This window comes from Dendroctonus ponderosae, unplaced genomic scaffold (genome assembly GCF_020466585.1).
Source record: "Dendroctonus ponderosae isolate FM_Combo_2020 unplaced genomic scaffold, Dpon_F_20191213v2 Dpon_F_20191213_9, whole genome shotgun sequence".
NCBI classification, from domain to species: Eukaryota; Metazoa; Arthropoda; class Insecta; order Coleoptera; family Curculionidae; genus Dendroctonus; species Dendroctonus ponderosae.
This window is the reverse complement of record NW_026019116.1, coordinates 3,291,058-3,314,520: the sequence shown is the minus strand read 5'-3', so window position 1 is coordinate 3,314,520 and position 23,463 is coordinate 3,291,058. Positions and strand designations below refer to the sequence as shown.

Here is a 23,463-nt window from a genome sequence, read left to right as displayed (position 1 = left end):
AGTCAAGCTTCGTTTAAACGTTGAAGAGCGCAAGTTGACTTCTTGTCTGATTATAAAGAAATGAGATTTTGAAAACTCCAGTGCAGAAATGGCGCGTAGCCAAAAAATGTCCAAAGTAGCCGAATTCGTTCCAAAGAAGTATATCGTTGGACTTTCCTGAAATTGAGCCGACAATCACAGTCAAGCGTGGTTTAAACGCTGCTGAAGAGCGCACGTTGCCTTCTTGTCTGGTTATAGAGAAATGAGCTTTTGAAGACTCTAGTGCAGAAATGGGGTGTTGCCAAAAAGTCCAAAGTTTCCGAATTCATTCGCAAGAAATTCACCGAGGGGCTATCCTTAAATTGAGCCCACAATCACAGTCAAGCTTCGTTTAAACGTTGCTGAAGAGCGCAAGTTGACTTCTTGTCTGGTTATAAAGGAATGAGCTTTTGAAAACTCTAGTTCAGAAATGACGCGGTGCCAAAAAATATCCAAAGTTTTCGAATTCGTTCCGAAGAAATATGTCGATGGTCTTTCCTCAAATTGACCCGACAATCACAATCAAGATTCGTTTAAACGTTGCTGAAAAGCGCAAGTTGGCTTCCTATTTGGTTATAGAGGAATGAGCTTTTGATTCCTCCTTTTGAATCCTTTACCTTTTAGGGTCACATCTTAATGACCAGATGTGACTACAACACTTTATCCAGAACAAACGTAACTCTTGGCGGCTTTTCCATTAGTGAGGAGATGTGCGTAAACTACATCCACTATTATCCTCATGCCCCCTTGGAGGTTTGCAAAAGTTCCATATCTGATCAGGCGTTAAGGACCTTCTTTAACTACATGAAAGAGTGTGTAACAGCATTTTTGGTTAATTCTGGCATAAGCCAACGGCTGGAGTTTTAGATGGGAAGACCAACCAACGTCGCCAAATGCAGCGATTTCGATCAATTACAACTCGATTCACTGGAGCAAAGTGAGGGTTCAGCTGCTGAACGAAGTCTACCATGAGGCTCCGTTGAGCATGCAGTGCAACATGTCCAGTGGGGACAGATTTCCAGGTCTTTATTAGTCTTTGAAGAAGTTCACTGCATAGTTTATGGGTGTATTCTGTTGTAGGCTATTGGGACAATGCTCCTCTTCCATCTGTTTTACTCCCGCTGGCTCCACCAGCAAGAAATTGCCAATTTGATGATAAGTAAATCCGGACTTGGCAATACACAAATTGCATTGACCCTTTGAAATAAACTATACCTGAAGCATGCATATTTGATTCTTAGATTTCCCTGATCAAAGTGTTGATCAGATTGTAAAATAACCGGAAAAAAACATGTTTCGGGCAGAGAACATGAGTGGAACAGAGTAGATCTTCAATCTACTGCCTGCTATAGAAAGAGACATAACGATCGTTGAACAACTCCTTTTAATGTCTCATCTCCTTCTAACACAGGCATTTACGATTCTGCTTTGCTTCGTACATACATGGTCAAATAATAAAGTCAAATCTTAAAGTTTGTCCACCAAGATGTTATCATATGCGATCAGAGGCAATAGAAAAGTTTTTAAATAATTTCCAGAAATCGTGGAAAAATAACAGAGAAGTTGGTACACTGGAGAAACATATATTTGGACACTTTAACGGCAAATTTAATACAGGGTGGCCCACTTTTTTAGGACTTTATCTTCCGAGGAAATTAATAGAATTTCTAATACATTTTTGAGCTGAACTTACTGATTTTTTAAGTGGGCAACAATTTGAGACTAGTTCCGACTACACAGGGTGCGCCAAGAAAGGTCGAAATACATTTTTATGTATTACCTTGGAGCTGAGAGCATTAAGACAGTAAGAGATACGAAGTAGATTAAATTAAGGCAAAGTTGCACGTTTCGATGCTGAAGTTGATAAATTTCCACGACATCAGAAATGTCCAGAAAAATTCAAAATTTGTTAAAAAATATATTTTATGAGCTTATTTGGAAAGATATTCTATAATAATTGTGACAGAAATAGTCACATTCAGCTCAACATCATCTACTTAATTTTTGCCCGTTGCTCAGTGGCATATTTATCCTTTTATTATTAAAAACTGCAAGTGCGACCCTGATTTAAAAGTATACAGATTTAAGACAAGTTTTAAGTGCGATCTAGCGGGACTAGAGATAATTATTAACATAAAATTAAGAAAATACGCAGAATTTTTACAAACGAGGTCTGATATAATCAGGTATTCATCGGTTTACGCTGGCGCAATGCTATCAGATTTGTATACTTTTTCAAATTCCATAGAAAAGATTAAGGTAAGTTTCAAGAAGTCCTAATGTAAAAATGTGTCTCAGATCTGAAGCCTATTTCCTATTTGCATATAAGTTTAATTAGCACCCTGTATGTACAAATCTCTCAAAACGAGTTGTTTGTTGAAATGGCACTAATATACACAAAAATGTGCATTTAAACGTTGTTATTTAAAATAAATACTCAATCAAAGGACTATTTTTGAAAAATCGACGATATTCAGGGTTAGTAGGTGTCAGTTGCTTTAGCTAGAAGAAGAACAGTACAAGAAAGACGAACGCTTTGAAGCCAAAGCTGAATATTGTCAGCGGACAAATTTTGGACTGCCAAATGATAAAGAAAATGAAAATATGTACGGTTCAAAAATTGTGTTTAAATGTTGTATTAAATTTCGAATTACCACGCCAAATAACTCAGAAAAGTAAGATAGGAAATTAATTATAGAAGGTGCTAAATATATGGCTAGTGGTGTCGAAAAATTCATTCAAAGTGAGATAAACAAGAAACGATAAATGTTTAGAAATATATGACCAGTAGTATCAGAATAAAGACAGAGATATAGGCACATTTTGACAATTAAGGTATGAGATCTGAACCTTGCAAATGAAGCAATAAGCAAGAGTAGATTGAAAAAAAATATGAAAAGAGTGAAGATAATAAAATTAATCTCCAATGTAAACTTTAAATGATTCTTAAAATTAGAACTTTTAAAGGACATTTTCAATTAGGTAGTTGAAGTTTCGTTGGCTTCTTTCATCGCTCGGAAATTGGCAACAGTTTCATTTCATGCGATTTCTTGACGGTTTTCTTGTTTAGCCAATATTTTCAGAAAAAAAATAATTCGGTTATTAATTTTAGTTTTGGCGTCGTGCTTTAATCACCGCAGTTAAGATCGGCGTTTGGGGCGTTTTTCACTTAGTTGTTGACTTTCGTTAAGTTGGAACGCGAAATTTATCTTTTTAAATATTGCCGTGCGAAGATGCACTTTTTACAAAAATATGGACAGTAAACCAACTGAAATCGAACCGCCAAGCAAAGTATGAATCATCGAACGGGCGAACAATTAAATAATTATGTTTATTCTGTAGTTGGGTACCTTTTTTTCGAAAAGTTGTATATTCTGTTCGCTGCCGATAGTGGACGATATCGGTCAATAATCCTTTGTGCCGTGTGAATCGCCTTCATAGATGGGAAACATAAAATTATTGTGGACCTTATAAGGGCGGTAGTTTGTAAAAGTGTAGTGAGCTTCTTGAGGATTAATCAGTCGAAAATGGAGCATGGGGCGCCAACTGGCAGAAAGCTGATAAGAATCATCTCTAATCCATAATTCTTTTACGTTGAACTGAGTTTAGTTTTCCGGCAAGCGACTGAAGTTTTATGGATTCTTTCTATTTCTCCCTCTTGGCTTTGGACATATTTTCCGCTGTACTAAGCACATTTTCTTCTTTCTTTCCAGGTGACACTACGCAGGTTTCGGTAAGTTTAACATTATTTTGGTTGCCATGTACATGTGGAACTTTTGGTCCCATATTCATCAACTGACTCGTAGGGTGGATTTAGTATTGGTTCTTTCGTAGTTCATTTTTAAACTTTGATAATATTTTGGGCAGCTTCTAATTTTTACATCAAGCTTATCTGCTGCTTGTCTCTAGCGAACCGCTTCAGATATGGAAATTTCGGTTCCGATTAAGCCATTGAATCCTGCACAAGAAAGTTTCAAACTTTTGCAATATTTTGGGCGGTTTTGAGTCTTTACATCAGGCTTATTCGAAGCCTGTCTCCAAAGAACTAGATACTTGTAACAACTGTGTTGAGTTGTTGCTGTGCCGCATTTTCAATTGCGTATAGCATTTAACCCACGGGCGGATTAAAGTTTATTTTAACACCTAAAAAAAAGGTCGCCACATTCTCTATGAGTAATTCAACAACTGTGCCTGTGGATTGGGATGACGCACCAAGTAATTTCTTCATCACTGCGCCAAGTCCTGAAAATTTACTGTATATATGTAAAATAAGTTAATTGCAACCTTTTTCAAACTGTATCTTTTTATTTGATTTTCTGGAAGCAAAAAAATCCTTTTCTGTATACATTAACTAACACTTAACTTACCAACACTAAATTAACGTTTATTAGAAAAAACTAAAACTTTTTATTTCCACTAAACAAAAGAACATTCTGTCTTTACACTGCAACGTATATTATATATTCTTAAGAAAAAACGGCAAAATAAAAGAAACTTATTTGATTCCTTGAAAAATTCCTAGGCGTTATCACAACTTGCGGCCACGTGGAGGCTCTGATTTCCCAGCTCGCAACCGCTCCTTTTTCGCACTTTTGCAAAATACTTATGCTTGAGGGCTTCCTTAGCCGAAATCCTCTCCATATGATCGATTTTCAAGCAGTTTTCCAATAAATCAAGCCCATTACTGTCCACTAAATACTCGTTTTCCGTGTTGACGAATCTTTGCCACGATTTTCGCGTATGATAGCCCAACAGATGCTGCAAAGCTGTTACCAGCTGGATGTTGTATTTCTTCAGGTAACTATTCAGTTCTGAAGTACCTAAAATTTCCACACAGACCAAGTATTAAACATGATTTTAATTGGACTGTGATTGGCCTACCTAGAACCTTGACAATCCTTAGTAGTTGATCATGATTATCATTGCCGTGGAAAAATGGTTCTTTTCTAAACATCATCGAGGCGAGTACACACCCAAAGCCCCAAATGTCCAAAGAATAGTCATAATACCCATAGTCGACAAGCAATTCCGGCCCTTTGAAGTACCTGGAAGCCACTCTAACATTGTATTCTTGTCCTGGATGATAAAAGTCTGCCAGCCCCCAATCAATCAGGCGAATTTTGCGATTTTCTTGGTCAACTATTAGATTATGGGGTTTTACATCTCTGAAAAAGACAAAATCCGAGCATTGCAGAAAGTTAATCCTACAATTTTCAACACTTACCTATGCATTATGCCATTGGAGTGGCAATAGTCTAGAGCCTTTAAAATTTCGTGCAAATAAAACCGAGTATCCTCCTCTGATAGTTTGAGATAAATATTCTTAAAATCCTCATTGACTACTAATTGCCCGAATACTAAAGCGGTGAGATCCATTGCTGGAATCTCCACAACAGCCAGCAGATTTACTATATTTACTCCTCCTGCAATATGGATGGTTAGCTAAACGAAAAACAACGATGGATGGATAGTTACCCCTAAGACATTCTAGGATCTTTATTTCTCTTTTAACCTTTTTCTTCTTCACTGGCTTCAACATCTTTAGAACCACTCGTTCGCCTTTAGGTTCATGAAGACCTTCAAAAACTAAAACACACCTTCGTTTTTCAAGCTGCAACGACCTCATTTCTGCACAGCTACAAACCTACGCTGTATTTCCCACTGCCGATTTTTTTGATCAGGCTGTAGTTGTCGATGTCATCGTATTTGGGAACAAAATTTTCATATTCGTAGAAATTCTTTGGTTTGGTTGACAACACATCCGAGTAGACCCTTGAAACGGTCTTGATTGGGTTCGATCTTGAATCACTAACATTTGAGAGAAACAATAATTTATTTTCATTTGGTCCACTTTGTTTAAAATATACAAATATACGGCGCAATCTCGCATTAAGATGCATATATCATGTATTATTATTATTATTCAATTATTGTATTATACAGAGTTGGATTCCGGTTATCATGAACTTTTTGCTATGCATGTTACTTCGATTATTAACATTTACTTGTATACTTCTTCAGTTAAGCTCAAATTTGATATGCATTAATGTAGAACTACGTACGAAAAAACGTTTCTAATTTATACAGTTTTAGCGTTGTTGCAAAACTCGCCTTTCTCTTTCAACAACTCAGATTGACGCGAAAATGTTATTGTGGGTGTCCAATTCAACATTTTAGAAATACAAGTTTATAATCGACCGTAACATGGCTTTTGGCTAGTTTTATAGACTAAACAGGCATTTATTTCAAAGCATCCACACTTCGTTGGAAACATAAAATTAAAATGTAACTGCACGAATGAATAGCTTCAATCAAAATTTCTACGATTCAAAAATTATTAATTTTTGAGATTGCGAGCCAAAAAACGCATAGTGAGATAGGAAAGAAATGATGTAAAGTGCTAATTACATGCTCAGTGGTATCGGAAAACCCATAAAAACGTTTATAAAAAGTTATATAAAATCTCAAAAAATAAACATCCTGAAGGACAGTGAGTAGAAGGAAAAACCCAAAGAAAAATCTAGAGAAAGCGAATAAGACGACGAATGTCTATTAAGAGACATGAAAGTAATCAGGGTTGGAAACTCTCCGAAAAATCTTATATTAGTCCTTCTACTGAATAAAAAGGCTGGCGTTATTTTGGGTATTGTGCAATCAAAAAAGAAATCGCGATTGAGGAAGTAGATTTTTAAACGTTCGGGCGAAGCGTTCAGCCCACAAACACACAAACAGGCGCGGCAAAAAATAATTTGATACTTACCAATGCCCAATAGGTAGCAGAAATCAATAGTATTTTGAAAAAAGGTAATTAGAGAAAGAGAAATACAAGAAAAAGTGAAAACTGATAATCGACTAAACAAAGAACAGATTGAAGAAAAATTAAACTTTTGGCATAAACAGGACCGGTTTCGAACCGCTGGCTGGCAAAAAATTCAGGATTTGGGAATGCTGGTTGTTTTAAGACAAACTCAACCTGATGAGATCTATTTAATAGATTTATTTCGAGCATTTAGGCTCGAAACCGGTACCTGCTTACAGCAACGAACATTTTGATAATGTTTAGATTGATCGCCATTTAAGATTGAAAAACTAGTTTTCTTCAAGTTTCTGCATGAAAATTGAAGTTTCTTTAACAAACCAAGCCATCAGTTTCGTTCTAACTTCGGGTATATTCAAGCTCACATATAAGCAAAAACTGTGAAAAAGTATAATAAATACGGCATTTCCAGAATAAATTGTATTTGGTTATGATAGTTAATACGTAAATTCGTATAATAAATGCTTGATTGATATTTTAAAACGAATTTGGTGATAAGTACAGGATTTTCAGGAAAAATGTATGAAACTCTTCAAGTGTTTTAAATTTTGTCCTAGTAATTCATATATTTTTACCTTTTTCGAGGCAGAAACTTTTAAACTTCGAAGATCTTTTCTTCCGATCAATTCTAATTAGGAAAATACATCTTAAGACGCTTTTTGGGCAGCGCATAATAATGCAATAATGAAATTTTATAATTTTGTTTCAAGATGTTAACGGTTAGAACATTTTCAAAAAATAATTACTATGAGATATTCCTTGTCCTAACGATTTTTCAGATATTATGAATCGTTCCCAAATTTATCTACTTAAATGCACCTATTTACCTAATTCATGTTGATTTGATTCGATAGTGCTTAACGTTAAACTTTTATATCAATTCCTATGCCTTTGCAGACAATGGTTGCAAATTTGTACATTTCCTTATTTTATTTCCTATCTCTTTAGAGGTTAATATTTTCTTGTAAAACTGTAGAGCAGAACAGAGTCTGTGAGACGAGCTACCGAAAAAAATCAGAAGAACCAATTAAACAATAAAAACCATCAGACATAAAACGTTATGAAATTCGAGGCGACCAAGTTCTGTGATTTTTGCTCCTTTTTATTTAGAGGTTTTGGAATTTCTAACCAAACGTGCCAAATTAGGACCTTTTGATATATTTGCAAAACTCCAGCGTATGCCAAGTTTCCCATTTGAATCGGACCAGAAAAAATTGAAAGTTTTTGAGGAATATGGAAATTTTAGGAAACTGCTGTTGAAAGCTGCAGTGCTTAATGAAAATGAAACTTGTTCCTAAACGATTAATGATAATTACATATGTGAGTGACATGCAAAGCAATTTTTCCGTATACATTTCATCATCCTTGTAAATTACACGAAACGAATAAGTGATTTGGGTGAATCACTTGTGCATTCACAATGCTGTAGAAATCAAATTTTAACATGCAATAAACAACGCATTTTCACAGATTACAACACATTATTACATGGCGAAATATATATTTTAGTTATTTATGTTGATGAAGATAGAATACCTAATCTCGGGGTTTTCCTCTGGCACAGCACTGCTTTTCCGACTAGTTTCCGTTATAAAATCAGCATAATCCATGTTAATTGCATGATAAAAATACGAACCCATTCTTATATACTTGTTCTATAAGTAGTTTTATTGAAGCGCTATATCGTAAGCTCCCATTTAAGCACACATGTTCTCACATAACCGACTACTGACTGGCACCTTAATACAATACATATCGAACCACTTTTGCAACTATTAATGATCATTTACATAAATTAGACGAACTTAGTTGAATTCCAATGACACAGTTCGAGCCGTTCAATGCTTTTGGGTTTTCATTTATAGGTAAGTGTTATCAATTTATCAACAAGATAACGTGATCGCTGCCATCTAATTTAGCAAAAATCACATTTACTTAGTGAGTTTTGTTTTGTATTTATGAGGATGCGGCTGGTTCGCAGCCCTGTTAAATTAAATTAATTAACTCAGCTCTAATAATATAAAATTTAGTTGAGGCAAATCGTTCGAACTCACCCTGAATATTGCAGTAAATATTTACCATATATCCGCTTGGCGAGGCAATGGGGACGCAGGAAGCGATGTATGTGCCATTTTTGCTAAAAACATCTTTGCCCATCACAACTCACAACCGAATCGTGCGAAAATAACGAATAACACAACGCATTCAAGACGTTCACACAGGTTGGATTAGCAGTTAATACAGAAAGAATGGGTTTCTGTTATCTGCTATACACATTAGAAGTAACTCACTGCTTTAGATAATGTCAATTTTAAGGCGAAACGTTGGATTAACTATTTAAGTCCTGTTTGCCTCAGTTGAAGTCTACAGTTAATGTGGAAATGGTTTCGTCTTCGCAGTTTTTCAGTTGTAAATAGTAGGCAGGATTTGGAGATAAAAATATAAAATAAATGCGATTTTTTGCCAAACTATGTATTCTTAGGCATAGTTCTAGTAAGCGAAGTCCGGCGCCGCAAAGATCAACATAACAATTAAAATGATGCCTAGAGTTTGCATCATTTTAATTGTTATGTTGATCTTTGCGGATTGGATGATATACAATGTGTCAAAAACCTTACCACTTTTGTAAAATATGTATTACATAATTGCAATTTTTAATTCACATGCAAAAAACACATTTTGCTTTTTATATGGCAAATGAACTCATCGAAACTTGTAGATAAATTGCCAATTTTATACAATTAGTATGCTATCGATTAGAATAAGCTAATCGAATAAAATTTAGCCTTACCGAACAGAATTATTGATATTTACAGTTTGGACCATCTATAAAACTCATTGACTAAAATTTTGCAGGTGTTGGACACGACGCAAGAAGCAATAAGAAATTAACAGTTTTGCAATAAAAACATTTTTTTAAAGTTAAAGTTCTCGTATCTCTTTAGTAGTTTCCGTACTAACACAAAACTAGATTCATATATGTAATTAAAACATGTTTTTACTCTTCATTTAATTTCAAACGCAAAGCTTTGTTTTATTTTTTCTGTTCACCACAGGGCCACAACGGCAGGTTTAATTAGTGACTTTGAGCAAGAAGAATAAATCAGAATAAAAATATAAGATGAACATTTTTGCAAAGCAAAGTTCTCCGACTTGCAAATATTTGCCACATTGTACCTCAAATACTAATAATGACAAAAACAATCATTCTAAATAGAAAACAGATTACCACAGAGCTGATTAAATGTAACTGATTTTGCCATAGCGACATTTTCGAGATACATTTATTGTCATCATGAGTCGAAGAAAAAATTTGGAGAAGCACATTTTTCTTTCAATTCGAATGGAGAACCCAAAACTTGATAATAAAATATCCAAAATATTTCCATTGCAAATGCTGCTCTTCCAATGGCAGTTAAGACCTGCAAAAATTCATTAAAAAATCTTCAGCTGCTTGACGACATTAAACAACTTTGATTCTTCATTGGGTTCGAAAACTGTTCTGGAAACTGAACCACCTTGGATATTGATTGGAAATGATCATTAAATGTTAACAAAGCAAACCTCAGTGAGTCTCCGATAGTTCACAGAGCGGTTTCTCAGGTATTTTTAATATAAAAGTCCAAGACTTGTTGTTTCTCAAAGAACTGTAAATTGGAAAACTTACTGGTTCAAAAGACGACGAATGTTTTTTCAAATATCGAGAGAGCGGTACGATGCTACGATGGATTGGATGGCACCCTGTATATTTTTTGAGAATATCGTTCTAAATAGAGAAGATAACATAATGGCTTTAGTTAAAATAATGTATTTAAAAAGTGGTCTGAAAAACTCCCCTAAAACAGACGATGCACGTATGAGTCGAAAAAAACCCGAAATGTTCCGGATTGTCCAAAAATTTACCAATTTTCCGAAGAATCCGGTTTTCATTGAGCATAAACTACCTATTGCCGGCCAGACCTGAGTTGTTTATATTTGTCGGGTTTTTATATGCGGCTACATAGACTTTCTCAATAAAAAAAAAATGTTAATAATTCAGACGAGTAAAACGATAGAGGGACGATCTAGCAATCTTACCTAAAGTGAACCTTTGGTGTATGTGAATCACAGCCGATACGAAAATGGTTCAAAATGGGGCCCAAGCATGCAAAAACCTGGGGTAAGATAGATCTCTAATATACAAGGTGGGTGGAAAAATGTAGTCAATTTTTAAAACACTTAGCTTGAACTCGTGGAGGTTTTTTCAGAAGGAACCGATATTTCAGGGCTTTTTTATATTCCAATTTCAATGGAGCTTAGAATATTTCTTAGAATTATTTCCTCTACACTGAAAACCTTTTTTTGTTTCCAGGTGACACGATTTCGGTTAGTTTGGCTTTACATTTTCCCTAGAAGATCGCTTTTACATCTAAAAAAATGCTGTTGACATCTATTCTATTATATTGGTGCATGCAATAGTTATGCGACCAGGAACGACGAGAAAGTATCTGGATTCTGTATTGCGTTATTTCAATTTCTTGTTTTAATACGAACGTAACAGCAAAGATGTAAAACAACTGCCCTTTTTGTGTGATATTGTCTTGGAAGGTAATTTGTTGCATTTATTGGTGTTTTCTTCTGTGAATTACAATCTAAATTAAAGCGGCCTCGTATTCTCAACAGGGATTTGAATATTGTTTACTCGGTTTTTCTTCTTTTACAATTTCGATTACCACTCGATTTTTTGGTGCGGGATATTTATTACTGTTTAGCGGCTTTTGTTGTATTTTAACCTGAAATCTTCAGTGCTCGATATAGAACACCCGTAAATGTGGTTCCTTTCCATCAGCAGCTTATTCATACATAATAAGTATTTAAATTTTGACTTCATTGACCGCTTTTTAAAATATTTTACAAGAGTGGTAAGCCCTTAAACCGGACTGTGTGTAGAAAGTAATTTGAAAGTACCTATGCACTTTGTCAGACTTTGGTCCTACAATTCCTAGTTGTTTTTTACATAAAAAGAACTCGGAGCTTTGCTATTAATGCATTTTTTTTCGGTTATGCTACACAAAAATCTCAGTTTCGATCCGTTCAAGATTAACAATTATTTAAATACGTGTGATTATTTTTTTATGCTGGTGAGATGTGAACAACTCTTTGGAAATTGGGCAGCAGAAAACACAATTGACCAACATATTAGAACTCATAGTTACCAATTTATAATCAACGATCGTATTTTCCATGCGTTCGTACGAATTTAAGCAAATTCCTTGCGTAACTCACAAGAAAATGTTTACTTTGCAAATTAATCTGTTGTAGAGTTAAAAACAGTGTTACTCATCCTGTTACAGCAGAACCATTTTCCGGATTTCAATAAGAAAAAGGTGGTTAATAGTGGTAAAAGTGGGTCTTGATATAAATTGGTCGATACGCAGAACTCACCTGTACATGTCTTTCTAGAGTTATGCACGCATAACACTTAAATAAAACGAATTGCCGCATGGATTAAACGAAGAGGAACAAGCAGGTTAAATAAAACAATTCTAGAAAAGCGAGTACTTACGAATTTTCGTCGTCGCCGTTATCGAAAATATGAGGTTTGAACATGGTCGCTTTTCTTCGCCGCTGTATGCAGATCTCTTATGTTGACGGTAATGTTCTGACAAGAATTTTTTCTGTTGATGTCTGTCACTCAAATTGACTACTGCCTGCTACTAAAAGAGCAGAAAACATTATTAAAGAAAACTGTTGTGCCATTTTTGCCCACTCCGCAATATACAGTATGACTGAAAAATATGTTCACACACCATACTTATCTCTTTGAAATCGAATGGAATATAGAAGCACAACTAAACTCAAACTCAACTATTAATCATTACCTCTAAGTCTAATATTAAAAGCAAAAACATTGCAATTGAATCGACAATTTAAAAAAAAATTAAAACACTGTTTATATACACAGCGGCTCGAAAGTGAGATACAAACTTGTAACTGATTTTTTCAATGAAATACCCTTCGATAAATTCTGAACAATTTTTGGTTAAAACTTGAAAAGATGGTCGTCCAAATAAAAAATAACTAGATATGAACAAGCACAGAAACGATGAAATTAAAAACAAGATTACGAAAAGTATCACTATCACACATAGGACATTCTAAAAGGACGCGAAGATCAAATATAATTAAACTGCACAAGCAAAGAAACGACAAAATAACAGTCAAGAGTACAAAAAGCATGAATAGTAGCCGAATGAGACTTGGGAACTCTAAAAGAACGAGAAAAGCTACGCTTGGAAGACGGACGAAAGTCGTAATTTTTGGGTTAGATATGGGGAATGGACTAGATTTTTTTATACGTCCAACCCATTGATACCCAATAATTATCCGGCTCGAAGGACCATGTGTTGCGCCACGTGATTGATTGCATTTATTTTTATTTGGTTTCAATTTCCAAGCCGACGATCTTTTGTGGACTCAGTAAAACTTCCCTTCTATAATTAAATGTGTATTGAACAATACCCCTTTATTGCTTTATGCTATAATCACGTATCGTTTACCTCTTAATTGAAACATACATAATATGTACAGTTAAACACGTTAAATTCAAACAATCCTAAAACAATAAGGAACGGCCAAGTTAAATACACATTCACAAGGAATGTTGTTGTCCACAAAAGATCATTGATGTGAATATAAAAAGCAGGCCATCACAACACGCAACACTGCCGTTATTCCATAGGAGAAGAAAAAAAAAATTAAGTTAAGTGAAAATCTACACAAGAGACAGAGGAACTCGAACAAAACCGTGATACATTCAACATGCATAAAAATATTAGAGTTCAGATCACTTACCAAAAATCCAACCAAAAGGGATGCAAATTTGTATTATAGTGTGTATGATCGCGGTTGAATTACAACACAACCCCGATCATACACACTATAATATAAATTTGCATCCCCTTTGATTGGATTTTCTTCAGTGTGTACACACCCGCTTCCTTCTTCTTTACTTACCAAAAAATCAGTTTGGAAAATTAGTAGACGAAAGCAACAAGCTTGTTGTAGACAAGACACAACAGTTATTGACATGGAAAAGGGGGACAACAGAAGCTCTAAAACAAAATTAGCGTGTTAAAAAACGAAACATGCGATGTGTAATAGCATAGCTTGTTCAGATTTTATAGGTAAAATCACAAAAATTGCTAAACATAGCGGGTATTCCATTTTAAGGCGCTGTATCTCACTTTTGAAAAGCCCAGTATACAAAAATAGTTTGGCGTGTTAAGTACGCGAATATATAGACTAAGTGACGGGCCTTAAACGTTCTTCCCAAATGCTGTGAAGAAATGTCTTCCTTTGATCCTTAACGCAGTGTACGCATTGTACCAATATACGCAAAATACCGCTTGTAAGTACCTACCAATCGGTCCAAAGATGTGTATTTATTTCAATAATTTTTAAACTGAAAGATTATGCAACAGAAATATACAGAGTGAGTCCAGATTAGCGTAACTTTTTAAAGGACCAACTGCATGATTGTACGGCAAAAATGTTAGAGAAATCCGTACACAAATTTAATTGATAAGTGCGACCGCTCAAATTGAAAAAACTGTTAGAACTAATAAATTACCTTCTTAAGTACTATTTTAGGTGATCAGCAAATTATTATGCAGCTTCTAAAGTATGAATGTAAGTCATCTGAATACGAAAAAATAAAAAAATTCGAATTACGTTCATTTCTCGAAAATAGTAATTCTTGCAGATGCACTTTCAACTTCTCACACAAAAAGTGAAATAATGGGAGAAAATAAAATCTCAATATGGCATGAATTGGTATTTGATTTGATCAGCGCTGCAAATGCCGATTTTCGCATAAACATTACGTAAATATCTGTTGATTTATGCGTAAGCCAACATGTGAAAATAACAGGCAAATAGAAAAGAGGCGTCATTTAACCGATGGAATTATAAATTCGCCATTTAAAAAATCTTTAGAAATTGTGAATGTGGGAAATTTGGCAATCCCCTCAATAATAGAGCAACGTTTTCTCTAACTCATGGTGTTAATTCCGTTTTGAGGTCTGCTTCCAACTCTGAGTGATGAATTTTTGAAAAATCGTTGCACGCGCTTTGCTCAAGAACGGACTCCGCTTCGACTAAAAAAATTGCTGAAAATTCTAGAAAATTATGAGAAATTTGTCAATAGTCGCTTTAATAGAGCAAGGTTTTCTCTATCTAATGGCGTTAATGCGAACGCGCTACTTTCTTCAACAAAAATTGATGAATTTTTGAAGAATTCGCGACGGATATTTTGCTGAAAACAGAACACTATTCCGCTTCCTATTAAAAAAATTGCCGAAATGTATGGCAAATTTGTCAGTTGCCACTCTAATACAGCATCGCTTTCTCTATCCAACTCGCTGCTTTCGTGCAATAAAGGATGACAATTTTTTTTAAAATCGCGTTGGATGGTTTGCTGAAAAAAATCAATATTCGGCTTCGTATTAAAAATAATTCCGAAAATTTAACAAAAATGTGGTTAATTTGGCAACTACCGCAATAATAGAACAACTTTTTCTCGCTAATCGCGCTAATGCCAACACCTTTGAAATATGGTTGAGAAATTATTGAAAAAATTGCTTGACCATAAGGACACTATTTATGTATTCAGACTTTTAATTTGTGTTCGCAAAGCGATGATATAAAAAGCTGCATTTAATGAGTACTAATAAACAAAAGTTGTCGTCAACTTCAACAACAATGATCAACATCAATCAACTTTTCTTCATAACATCAGTTTTATTTTATTAAATTGTTTAGAAGAACACTTGGATCTTAAATCCCAACTTACTGTACTTGATTAAGTAACGGTTTAAAGACGTGCTTGTCTCGGCCGTTTCATCATCTTCCTTCACCAGAAAACGATATTTTTTGCTTATTTCAAAGTACTTGTTCTTATAAATAACTAAAACTGATGTTGCGAAGTGAGTACGCGCCAAAACTTAAATCTTTCTTAACTGATTAGAGCCACAAATTTATAGTTCAATCAGTGAAATGATCCCCGATTGCTATTTCCCTGTTAGTTTTATGTGTTGGTAATAAAGCAACATCTTTTTACGTAATTTAAAGAGAAAAATTGCAGCTACGAACCAAATAAATTGTCGCCCGATTTCCGATTTATATTTTTTTCTATTCGCCTTAAACATATCTAAACACCTTGCATGCGGATGAGTAAATAAATAATAAGTTACTGATGATAATTCGATCCTTTAAGCGAAATTCCATTCAATTTGTTTAGAAAACCTTTGAAATTCCGATGAAATTTAATATGAGTAAATACAAATATGACCATAAATTCTCTCAGAATCCATAAAAAAATATAATTTATCGTGATTTTTAGTGAAAGCAGTTTATTCTTGTTCTAATATTGCAAATTTTGTGGCTTATTCGGAGGTTTATGGGAGCCAAATTCAACTTAAAACAAACTTCATTGTTTTATGACTCCAGCATGCCTTAATGATTGGAAACCCTTCCGGTTGTGACCCAATTTCTACTTAAATTGTGCCGAGCTTAGAGCATTTGAAACATTTACGTGATAATGCATAATATGCAATGTTTTATCATTTTTACTGCAAAAACCCATTACGCAATTGCTGTAAACAACGTGGAACAGATTCCGTCAATGATGTGCTAGTGAAATATTAACCCAAGGATGCTCTTATTTTCAATAAGAGATAAGTGTGTTAGAATCAAGCCACAAGATAACTACGTTGTTAAAGGACTTTCAACGCCAAAGCTGTTATATTAGAGCCTATTTTTTATTTCCAAACGAATTACAACACACTGCTACTACTTCATTTTGGCCCTTTAGACTCTTTAGAGGTTGCGGCTGGATACAACAATCAATGAAATATTGTCTATGACATTCCAGCTCTTTTTTTTGCATCCTCAATATATTTATCGAGATCATCTAAGGGCCTGTAGTAAATATGAACAACTTGAGAGCCTGCCAACATCGATAGAATAGCACAGGTGGTAAATTTCAAATATTTGCCCCAACTTACACCTGCTGGCATTTTGAGGCTTACAAGGCGTTCTCCTTATTTGTTTCAAGTTCTTCCAGCAGTTTTTGCTGTACTATCTGCTGGGCCTGTCTTTGCTTAAATGTATTGTCTATAGGCAATTAAACATCGGGGATCAGAGAGTTTATCTGAATACAACGACATGGTACTTACAAAAGTTAACCTCGCCGACTCGCCAGTTGATCATAGAGAATTCTAGCGCAGCTCCCAAAACGAAAAATACTGGCAAAAATCGGTAGACCCCAAAGGTTTTCTGCCCGGGCCAACGGTTTAGAAGCCGGCGAATTGCTGGACTGTAAAATTTCATGAATCGCCGACAAACTATTTAATTTTTTTTAAATAAATGCACATAATAATGACAAGTTTAAGGTTAGGTTTGATTCTTATATAACGTAAAGAAAAGGAATGCCAAGTAGATGTGGCAACCGGGCAGAAGAGCCCGGATACAGTGTATATTAATTTGTTCTTTTTGCCATAGTTATTTGATTCTTAATGGCATTTAATATTAAATCTTTTTTGTATCATTTTACTGGCTTTTAACTATCGAAAAACCCAAATTCTCATTGGAAACACGCCCACATGAGCTGAAATATTTAACTTTTGGACTTTAGGTTAGGTTAGTCACTTGATTGTTTATTTTGATTGGTAACTGACAAAAGGCTTGGCGAATTTAGCGATAAGAGATTAGTTAATAGTGCTGATATTTTAACGTTCTGACGCATTATGAGTCAATATAAAGAGCCTCCACCCCCTTATAGTGCTGAGTACCCGGGTAAGAAGTTTAATCACATTGCATGGAAATGTTTAGCTGTCGCCTACTTTTTCTCTCTGGAAAACATTGTTACTTTGGTTCGTAACGTTTTATTAGCTGTACATCAGTATGGGCCTCCGCCTCCAGGAGCATACCCACCCCCAACCGCACAGCAATTCTACCCTGCTGCGCCTCCTGCTGGAAACTACTATGGGCCTCCGCCCCCACAAGCTCCCTTTCCACCCCAAGGTTATGGGGCCACTTCGACCACCATTGTTGTGGAAAATCCCGAAGTGATAGTCATTGGTAAAAGGCCGCTTTGGTTTTGATTTTTGATTTAAATGCGGAATTCTAGGTGCCTGCCCTTCATGCAGGGTTGGTGTTTTGGAAGATGACTTCACTTGCTTGGGGGTTTTCTGTGCCATATTTTTCTTCCCGTTGGGTATTCTCTGCTGTTTGGCGATGAGGGAGAAACGTTGTTCCAATTGCCACGCAACGTTTGGTTAATAATACTGGAAATGGATAAAATAGGACACATTTTTATGAGAACATAGTTTCCAAAGTTATGCAATGTAATATAGGCGTTGATCATATCTGTTGACCTGTTTATGCAAACTGTTAGGTTTTATTGCTTTATGTTATTCTATGTCCTGATAATTGATCTGTTTCGGACCCACATTTATATATGTATCTACAATACTTTTAGTTTGATTGAGGGATTTTAAATATCAATATATTTCCTTAGGTTCTAACTTTACCGACAAAAATAACAAGTTTCTGTCTATAAGTTTACATCATAAGTTTAATGGAAATGTATATATTTACTAAAGTATTCATTTGAATAAATTAAAGTGGTTTGTTTTACTGAAAGTAAACAACTCAAACGCACTTTTCCTTTTGCAATTCCAATTTCCTCAGTTTAATTTTACTAATATTTTCAAGAAAATAACGATTTATTCCGGGCTCTGCCAAAGGCGTATGAAAAACTTCGATCAATCATTTTATTTTAAACTTTATTGTGGTATGTTTCGGCCTCCATTCAGGGTCATCATCAGGCACTAAGGTCAACTTGGATTGGTAGCAGGAAACATTCAAGAACAGTGCATATATGTAAAAAAACCAGTTTGAATCTTGCACTGTCCTAACTCCGTTCACTCTGAGGTATTATTGAACAATCGTTGATTTGTGTGTTTCGAATATATGTATTTTTTATACATGCCGTATTTAGAAACATTTTTTGCTCATGCAAATAATTGCATCTTTTTGTCAGGGGCGTAAATATTACCCCAACTAAATTGCTCAATAAAATGAACGTTACACAACTTTGGATGTGGATAAAATTTGATTGTTTCTAGTGATTTGGTTTCTTTTTGAGGCGTTACTGAGGCCCATTTGTTTTTTGCTTATCAATCTTTTGGTAAAAATTACGCATTTCAGATAAATTTTCTACAGGGCGGCAAATGGAAAAATGCGAAATTTCGCAAATTTTGGCATGCTACTAGTTGGACAAAATGAGGTTTTTTGATTTACAACCCCAAAAATTAAAAAGTATCCCCAAAAGCTCTAAAAGTTTTTTTAAATTTTTCGGCATCTCTTTTGCTTATAGGGCTTATATAAAATATCAACTTTTACGTTTTGCAATGATAACTTTTCCGCTTTTTGTTCGATTTTCAAGATTTTTGACTAACTGAAGTTTACTCTCAAATATTTCCTTCATTCATGCAACCCTGGCTGCTACTTAAGAGACCAACATTTCAAATGATGCGCGCAAAACTGTTTCCCTTCGTGCACCTCTGTTTTTTTTTAATTTCGCGAAATTTTGGAATTAAATTTCAAATCGAAACACGCAGGAGAGGCTTCCATATCTGAAAAATTTCATTTCGTTGTAAGGCAGCTCGATTTTTGGGAATATTTCAAAATCTGCCCATAAAACTCACTGTTTCCCATCGTGTACGTGTGCTTTACAAAATTCTCATTTCCCAACGGCACACGCGAGCTACTTGAAGTTTTTCCCTGTTGTAGCAGACACGTGACTCTTTCTGCTCGGGAAATTTCATTCTAATCCATAGCCATCTATATGTTATGCAAAATTTCAAAGTTTTTGGCCAGGAAATTGAGTGTTTCCTATCGTGTACGCCTGCCTCACCTTTAAAACATTCTCATTTCCGCGCGGGACAAGATAGCGACTGGAAACTGTTCCATATTAAAGACATTTAAATCTTGATATCTGCAAAATCTATTCTAAGCCAAGTCCAGCTTGATTTTTTACAAAATTTCAAATTCTGTCCGGAGAACTGACTGACCCTCATCGTGCACGTCTCCTTTAAAAAAATTCTCATTTCCGTACCGAACAAGGTACCAACTTGAAATGCTCTCAAGTTATAGAACACTCTGCTTTCATATCTAGAAAAATATATTGGAAACGAAACCCAACTTGAGTTTTGAAAAAATTTCGAAATTTTAGGAAATCCACTTTTTCCTATCGGGCACGTCAGCTTTAAAAAAAATCAGATTTCCGCATTGGATAAAATTGCGACTTAAAGCTGTCCCACTTTTCATAGAAGACACTTAGAACTTCATACGTGGGACATTTTATTCAAATTCCAACCCAGCGTGATTTTTTAAAAAATTTCAAAATCAGCCCAGAAAACTGACTGATTTCCAGCGTTCACGCCAGCATTTAAAAAATTCTTATTTTCGCATGGGTCAAGATATCAACTTGAAACCAGCCCCACATTATAAAAGACACTTAAATGTTCACATCTGGAAAATTTCATTCAGATCTAAGCTCAGCTTGATTTTTTGCAAAATTTCAAAATCAGCCCAGAAAACTGACTGATTCCAAGCGTGCACGTCAGCATTTAAAAAATTCACATTTTCGCACGGGACAAGATATCGACTTGAAACTGGTCCACATTATAGAAGACACTTAAATGTTCACGTGTGGAAAATTTTATTCAGATCCAAACTCAGGTTGATTTTTATCAAAGCTTCAAAATCTGCCAAGGAAATAGACCAATCTGCACCCATCGTGCACGCTAGTTTAAAAAAATTTCCAATTCCGAATGAGACAAGATAGCGATTTGAAACTGTTCCACATTATAGAAGACAATCAAGTCTTCATATCGGGAACAATTTATTGCAACTCAAATTATCTCGCCTCTGATTTTTATACTTCTTTTCAATGTATTCTGCCAACTTCAGCGTGATTTTTTTGCAGATTCGCAGCGTATTTACAAAAAGTCATCATTCGGACGCTCAATCATTTATTTCAATTAAACAATTTTACAATAATGTTGCAAAGAAACTTAGCATACAACTATGGCAGCACATTTTCATTGCTAAATATTGTATGGGTGGAACAAGGTAGACCGCCTGTATTAGAAGATGAAACTCATATACATTTTTTTCTGTTCTACGTATTTATGGATTGATCTTGTTGCACTCATATATTTGGCTCTAAAAGTTATAAAACAATCTTATCGCATAGAGCCGGGGAAATTATAAAGCCAATTATAAAGATACTATAAAGTCATGCTCACTATTATACAACTATTATACAATAGGTAGGATTTATTTTGCTTTAAAAACAGTAATCTCTGCTATACTAAAAAAATAAATAAAAATGTTACATTATTTACAAATATAATTACACAACATATGAAATAAGGAAGTACGACTTGAACCAACTGTCTATCTGGGACGATTAAATAAAATATTAATTTCCAATTTTTGCTCGATTTTAAAAAAATCAAGATTGAGCCTTCAAAGACCCTGGCCCAGCCTCTCAAACTCTTGAATCAAATGCAACATATCATTCTTATCCAGGCCGGAGCTCTGGAACACCATCCTGAAGAAGTTCGGCTTCTCCTTGTAGGTTTGGTAGGTCACCATCATCGTGCCTTCTGTCATCATTTTTTCTTTGATTTTTGGTGCCACTCTGTGCAATTTTTCTTTATACTCTCCATCATTTTGCAATTTATCGAGGAATTCTTCGGTGCTGTTCATCCGCAGACTTTCCGGCACATACCAGAAGCAGATGTTGGTACATTCAGGTTCAGGGATCACGATTTGGAATCCAGGCCTCTGTTTGATGTTTTCGTAGAAATACTGAGCGTTTTCAAAGACTTTGTCGATGTGTTGCTCCAATCCGCTGGTTCCCTTTGCTTTCCACATGAACCAAAACTTCAACACGTCGGCTTTACGGCCACATTGAATGTGTTTGTCTCCTAAAAAAGTATTTCCTTAATCAATAAGTGTTTGTTCAAATGTGAAACTAATCGTAAGTCGTTGATCACGAATTATATTTCTGTTCTATTATGGTATTTCTATTTGTATTAGGTTTCTACTTTGCTCTTTTGATGTGTAATCAGATTTTTTGATTACTTCTTCAACTGTTGTACCTTTTGAACTTTTAAATTATCCAGATGTTAAATCATATTTTGCACATTTACTGTATTTTCCTGCTTTGCTTTGAAATGATAATGAAAGTAAATTTTAAAAATCTACAAGTCTTCAGCTGTATTTTAACCAAAGGAACCAGTGTTAAGTAAGTCTAAAATTGTCCTATTAAAAGGGCTTATTGGATCAAGTTAATTCCCACTCAATTAAAGGTTTGGCATTTTGTCACTTGATAGTTTGATGAGTGATCAATCTTAGCAAATTGATTAAAATTAAAGTTTTTCTTTAGAATGCCGTTTTTTAAATTTATGTTAAGGAAATAGGTTTATCTTTTCGGGTTGCGATAAACATGATTTCATTCTTTCTTAGCATGTTTCCCTGTCTTTTGTCACCAAAAATGGTTGGAAGATGAAGGATAAATGAAAAAAAATTGCTACAAATTATTAATTTCAAATTGGTTCTCTAAAGAAAACTGTTAGAAATCAACCACTTCTTTCACAATGTGAAGCAATTAAAAATCTTTACGAGAAAATAAACTTACCAGTATCGTATTGAGTGTCATAAAACTTATCCTTTTGGAAGAGATAAGCTGCATTTGCAGAATGAGCCTCTGAAAGCACGTTTTTATGCTTGACCAACAATGTAGAGCATTGTTGAGGGGCGGTGAGCAGTTTATGTGGATTCCATGTAACTGAGTCGGCTCTGAAAATTAACGTATGAAAAATTTTCGGAATTTTGCAGTTTTGTATACGATTTTTAGCCCAACACACACGACTATGAGCGTTTTTATTTCCAGAGTTTCCAGCTAATTAATACTTTATTTGTTTGCTGATAAATAGTCATGAGATTCATTTCAATCTAGCAAATTTGTCTGTAGATATTTATGTATTGGAAGATTCGGTTTTGTAATTTGCACTTTTTGCATTTTTTTGTTGTCCATTTCATGAGATTCTTCCGTTTATTATAGATTTTTTTCTTGCGTAAAGCTTTTTACCAGTTTTTTAGCCTGGTTCATCAACATGTCATATTTTCAATCAAACTTCTCAGTTTTCTTATTTCATAGATCAAACGAAATTGACTTGCTTTTCCTTTGCCTTCTATATATTTTTTCTAAAAAGTCTTAAACATCTTTCAATTGTAAATTTAAGGGTTTTCGTATCTTATCGGAACTCATACAAACTGCGCTAAAGAAATGTGGGTTTATAATTCCATTCTTTTGTATTTATGGGCGCGAAAATTTTCTTTGCAAAACTTGGTTTGTTTGGCTTTCAGATTGTTTTAGCTGCACAGGAATTTAAGTTCACACCACATAATTGTGAAAAAATGGGTTTAAATAAAGAAATGTCGATTTTATGCGGAATTTTTAAACATGATAGATTTTTTATTCGGTACTGTTTAGTGTTTTTTTAAAT

General features: G+C 34.7%; 6 protein-coding genes across 8 annotated transcripts in view; 2 read left to right on the top strand and 4 right to left on the bottom strand.

The window, feature by feature from the left end:
• The window catches only part of LOC109541259 (tyramine beta-hydroxylase), a 12,934-nt gene extending 11,689 nt beyond the window's left edge, over positions 1–1,245 (top strand). Inside the window, exons 9-11 of the mRNA XM_048669614.1 lie at positions 643–830; positions 886–1,040; positions 1,099–1,245. Coding sequence (XP_048525571.1) covers positions 643–830; positions 886–1,040; positions 1,099–1,181 — 426 coding nt within the window. The 3' untranslated portion in view covers positions 1,182–1,245. The remainder of the gene's footprint in view (positions 1–642; positions 831–885; positions 1,041–1,098) is intronic.
• A 3,156-nt stretch (positions 1,246–4,401) lies between these two features.
• Positions 4,402–12,469, bottom strand: LOC109535896 (casein kinase II subunit alpha). Of its 3 annotated transcripts, none has more exons than XM_019901928.2 (6): positions 12,381–12,469; positions 5,663–5,826; positions 5,494–5,604; positions 5,243–5,441; positions 4,900–5,183; positions 4,402–4,838 (listed from the first exon to the last, which is right to left on the bottom strand). In XM_019901928.2, exons 1-6 carry the CDS (start codon positions 12,422–12,424, stop codon positions 4,537–4,539), a joined length of 1,104 nt encoding a protein of 367 aa, XP_019757487.1. In that variant the 5' UTR covers positions 12,425–12,469; the 3' UTR covers positions 4,402–4,536. The 3 variants fall into 3 exon arrangements, with proteins under 3 accessions (XP_019757487.1, XP_019757485.1, XP_019757484.2); XM_019901926.2 differs by lacking the exon at positions 12,381–12,469 and adding an exon at positions 8,915–9,226; XM_019901925.2 differs by lacking the exon at positions 12,381–12,469 and adding an exon at positions 8,372–8,730.
• Positions 12,470–16,616: 4,147 nt separating this feature from the next.
• On the bottom strand, positions 16,617–16,893 carry LOC125502298 (protein brawnin). Its single transcript, XM_048669613.1, has one exon. It carries the CDS (start codon positions 16,891–16,893, stop codon positions 16,735–16,737), a length of 159 nt encoding a protein of 52 aa, XP_048525570.1. The 3' UTR covers positions 16,617–16,734.
• LOC109535900 (small integral membrane protein 4) lies at positions 16,617–17,206 on the bottom strand. Its single transcript, XM_019901930.2, has 2 exons — positions 17,053–17,206; positions 16,617–16,990 (listed from the first exon to the last, which is right to left on the bottom strand). Exons 1-2 carry the CDS (start codon positions 17,204–17,206, stop codon positions 16,902–16,904), a joined length of 243 nt encoding a protein of 80 aa, XP_019757489.1. The 3' UTR covers positions 16,617–16,901.
• A 293-nt stretch (positions 17,207–17,499) lies between these two features.
• On the top strand, positions 17,500–18,538 carry LOC109535897 (brain protein I3). The gene is made up of 3 exons (XM_019901929.2): positions 17,500–17,671; positions 17,768–17,956; positions 18,006–18,538. Exons 1-3 carry the CDS (start codon positions 17,623–17,625, stop codon positions 18,155–18,157), a joined length of 390 nt encoding a protein of 129 aa, XP_019757488.1. The 5' UTR covers positions 17,500–17,622; the 3' UTR covers positions 18,158–18,538.
• A 2,361-nt stretch (positions 18,539–20,899) lies between these two features.
• LOC109535909 (cysteine sulfinic acid decarboxylase) overlaps positions 20,900–23,463 on the bottom strand; it is a 7,372-nt gene continuing 4,808 nt past the window's right edge. The window contains exons 5-6 of the mRNA XM_019901950.2: positions 22,593–22,753; positions 20,900–21,879 (exon numbers count right to left, since the gene is read on the bottom strand). Coding sequence (XP_019757509.2) covers positions 21,416–21,879; positions 22,593–22,753 — 625 coding nt within the window. The 3' untranslated portion in view covers positions 20,900–21,415. The remainder of the gene's footprint in view (positions 21,880–22,592; positions 22,754–23,463) is intronic.